General features: G+C 51.7%; 1 protein-coding gene across 2 annotated transcripts; it reads right to left on the bottom strand.

The window, feature by feature from the left end:
- Window positions 1–1,449: 1,449 nt before the first annotated feature.
- On the bottom strand, window positions 1,450–2,634 carry LOC114046260 (transcription factor SOX-1). 2 transcript variants are annotated; one of them, XM_027866544.1, is made up of 2 exons: window positions 1,806–2,547; window positions 1,450–1,736 (listed from the first exon to the last, which is right to left on the bottom strand). In XM_027866544.1, the coding sequence occupies exons 1-2, from the start codon at window positions 2,464–2,466 to the stop codon at window positions 1,450–1,452; spliced, it is 948 nt and encodes a 315-aa protein (XP_027722345.1). In that variant the 5' UTR covers window positions 2,467–2,547. The 2 variants fall into 2 exon arrangements, with proteins under 2 accessions (XP_027722345.1, XP_027722344.1); XM_027866543.1 differs by having other exon boundaries at window positions 1,450–2,634.
- Window positions 2,635–2,836: the final 202 nt, after the last annotated feature.

Genomic DNA, 2,836 nt, shown 5'->3' with positions numbered 1-2,836 from the left:
CCCCTCCCCCGCCCTCTCCACACAGAAGTGCAGTCTGGACCCTAGACCAGTTTAAGGCGGCAAAGCTTCACAGCAAGTAAACTCACACCAGGGTATTGCCTTCCACAGATAAAACAAGCAAACGAATGGGCCAGACTATGGAAATATTTTTTTTTAATATTTTGCCTTCCTTAACAACACTTAATAGATACCAAAAATAATCTCCTTCGAAAACCTATGCCTCGTTGATTTTTCACTTTCTCCTCTTACATTTGATATCTACTATTAGAAATCTCCCCTCCGGCTCCTGTAGCGAAAGGGGGCGGTTTCTGTTATTTTCGGCTCACCCTGATTAACTTCTCTCTCTTCCCCCCTCCAGATTTACCAATTGTTTTTCAGGGTGTTTATACATATGATTAAAATTAGTACATTTCAAATTTAGTGGAGAAAAAACATTTTTCATTTAAAATTTTATTAACTCAAAATCCAGGGGAAAGGGAGGTTTTGAGGTTTTTCTTTATCTCTCTCCCTCTTTTAGCAGAAAGGCTTCTTAGTAAACTATGTACACAATCTGAATCTCCCCCCCTGCCGAAACTCCTAAATTAAAAAAAAAATCACAATGCATTTACAAGAAATCATACAAGACAAACAAAAAAAAAGGGAGGGGGGAAGATCCCAGATACAGAAAGTTTTACAAAACCCAGAACATAACGTCGCAGTCCGGAAAAAAGGGAGGGGGGGAGGAGATGTCTCCTTATATAAATAAACAGAAAAAAAAAAAGCGGTAACAGCTACAAAAAACAAAAAAACAAAACAAAAAAACAAAACTTTAACGTGTGGTTCGGAGTTGCTTTACTACAACTGTAACAAATGAGAACTGTTCCCCATCACTCTATCTTAGGCAATAAAGCGCCATACGGAAGCGATGCAAGGATGAGTTAATGCTCCCGCGGTTATATAAAAGTTGGCATCGCCTATATCTTTGTCTGTTTTTTTTTTCTCTTTAGCAAATAAAACGCTATATGCCTCCTCAGTGAATGATAAATACTGTACAAAAAGTCTCAATAAAACACCGAAGTTCAGTCTAAAACGCAAAACTAGTCTTAACAACTAGTTCCCAGGAGCTTCTAAAAAGGTAAATAGAGCAACTGTTACCTTCTTTTCCTCATTATTAATATTATCGAGATTTTTTTTTTTACAAGAACATCAAAACATTCTGTACAAAAAGGAAGTTCAGGTGGAGGCGGCGGTGATGGGAAGGGGCAGGTAAGAGGGGCTTTAGGAGGTTAGAGGAGGGAGGAGACAAGGGCTGGGGGGGGTGGGGAGCGACAGTCCCATCGCAGAGGTACAAGTTTGTTGTTTTGCTGTGTGTTTGTTGCAGTTTAAGTTTTTTCTTTGCCAGTCTATCTCGTTCGCTTTCTAACTCTAGCCCTCGGCCGCTTCTTGTTCGCTCGATCACTGTCTCTGAGACTAGATGTGTGTCAAGGGGACAGTGCCATTGACTCCACTGCTGGCGCTCTGGTAATGTTGGGGCAGCGAATGCAGTCGGCTCTGTGCCGCCGCCGCGGCTGCGGCTGCCGCCGATGCGGCCGCGGGGTCCCCTCCTTCCCCGGCGGGTAAGTACATGCTTATCATCTCGCGCAGGTCCCCGGGGCACGGAGCCCGCGAGTGCGAGGTGACCGGAGGGCTGACGCTCGGCTCCGACTTGACCAGGGAGCCCAGCGCGCCCAAGGCGCCTGACGACGCGGCCGCTGCAGCTGCCGCCGCCGCCACGGCCGAGTTCTGGTGTGGGCCGCCCGCGGCAGCGGCTGCGGCAGCCGCGGCGCCGTATGAAAGGCCCCCGTAGCCCGAGGGCGAGGCGCTCATGTAGCCTTGCGAGTTGGAGATGGGGCTGTACTGGAGTGCGCCCATGTCGTAGCGGTGCATAGGCTGCGGGTTGTGAGGGTGGTGCGGGTGGTGGGGGTGCGCGTGTGGGTGATGGTGCGCTCCCCCGGCGCCCGGGTGCTGGCTGTAGGCGAGCTGCGCTTCCTGCATCATCGCTGCGGCGGCAGCCGCCGCCGCCACGGAGCCCGGATAAGCTCCGTTGGCCCAGCCGTTCATGTGCGCATAGCCCCCGCTCGCCGTGCCTCCAGGACTTTCCAGACGCTGGCCCACACCGGCCGGGCTCACTCCCACTCCCATGCCTACTCCGACGGCCGGGCCTCCTCCTCCAGCACCAGCAGTCAGCAAGCCCCCGGCCAGGGAGTACTTGTCCTTCTTGAGCAGGGTCTTGGTTTTTCGCCGGGGCCGGTATTTATAATCCGGGTGTTCCTTCATGTGCAGAGCCCGAAGACGCTTCGCCTCGTCGATGAAAGGGCGCTTCTCTGCCTCGGACATGACTTTCCACTCGGCCCCCAGGCGCTTGCTGATCTCCGAGTTGTGCATTTTGGGGTTTTCCTGGGCCATCTTGCGTCTCTGGCCCCGGGACCACACCATGAAAGCGTTCATGGGCCGCTTGACCCGGTCCTGGTTGGCTTTGTTGCTGCCTCCTCCTCCGCCGCCGCCGCCGCCACCGCCCCCGCCTCCTCCGCCAGCCCCGGTCTGGCCCGTTAGGTTCGTGGGGGCCTGGGCCCCACCGGGGGAATGCAAGTCCGTTTCCATCATCATGCTGTACATTCAAGCGGCTTTTAGTGTTCACCAGCACCAGGCGAAAAAGGCGTGAAGCATAGAGGACCAGGAAGACAGAGAGACGATCAAAAATGGAGAGAGATGTCAAAAAAAATTTCAAAGATCCTATGGTTAATAATGAGAAAATTTAGAGAAGGGAAAAACTCAACAAAAACGAAACAAAACAAAAACCAAGCACACACGCAGTGGC

This window comes from Vombatus ursinus, unplaced genomic scaffold (genome assembly GCF_900497805.2).
Source record: "Vombatus ursinus unplaced genomic scaffold, bare-nosed wombat genome assembly UNPS02014781.1, whole genome shotgun sequence".
Classification (NCBI taxonomy): Eukaryota; Metazoa; Chordata; class Mammalia; order Diprotodontia; family Vombatidae; genus Vombatus; species Vombatus ursinus.
The sequence above is the reverse complement of the archived record's forward strand: the minus strand, read 5'-3'. Positions and strand labels throughout refer to the sequence as shown.

What these genes read in the sequence shown, in the direction of transcription:
- LOC114046260 (XM_027866543.1), bottom strand. Translation starts at nt 2,634, where the DNA reads ATGTACAGCATGATGATGGAAACGGACTTGCATTCCCCCGGTGGGGCC.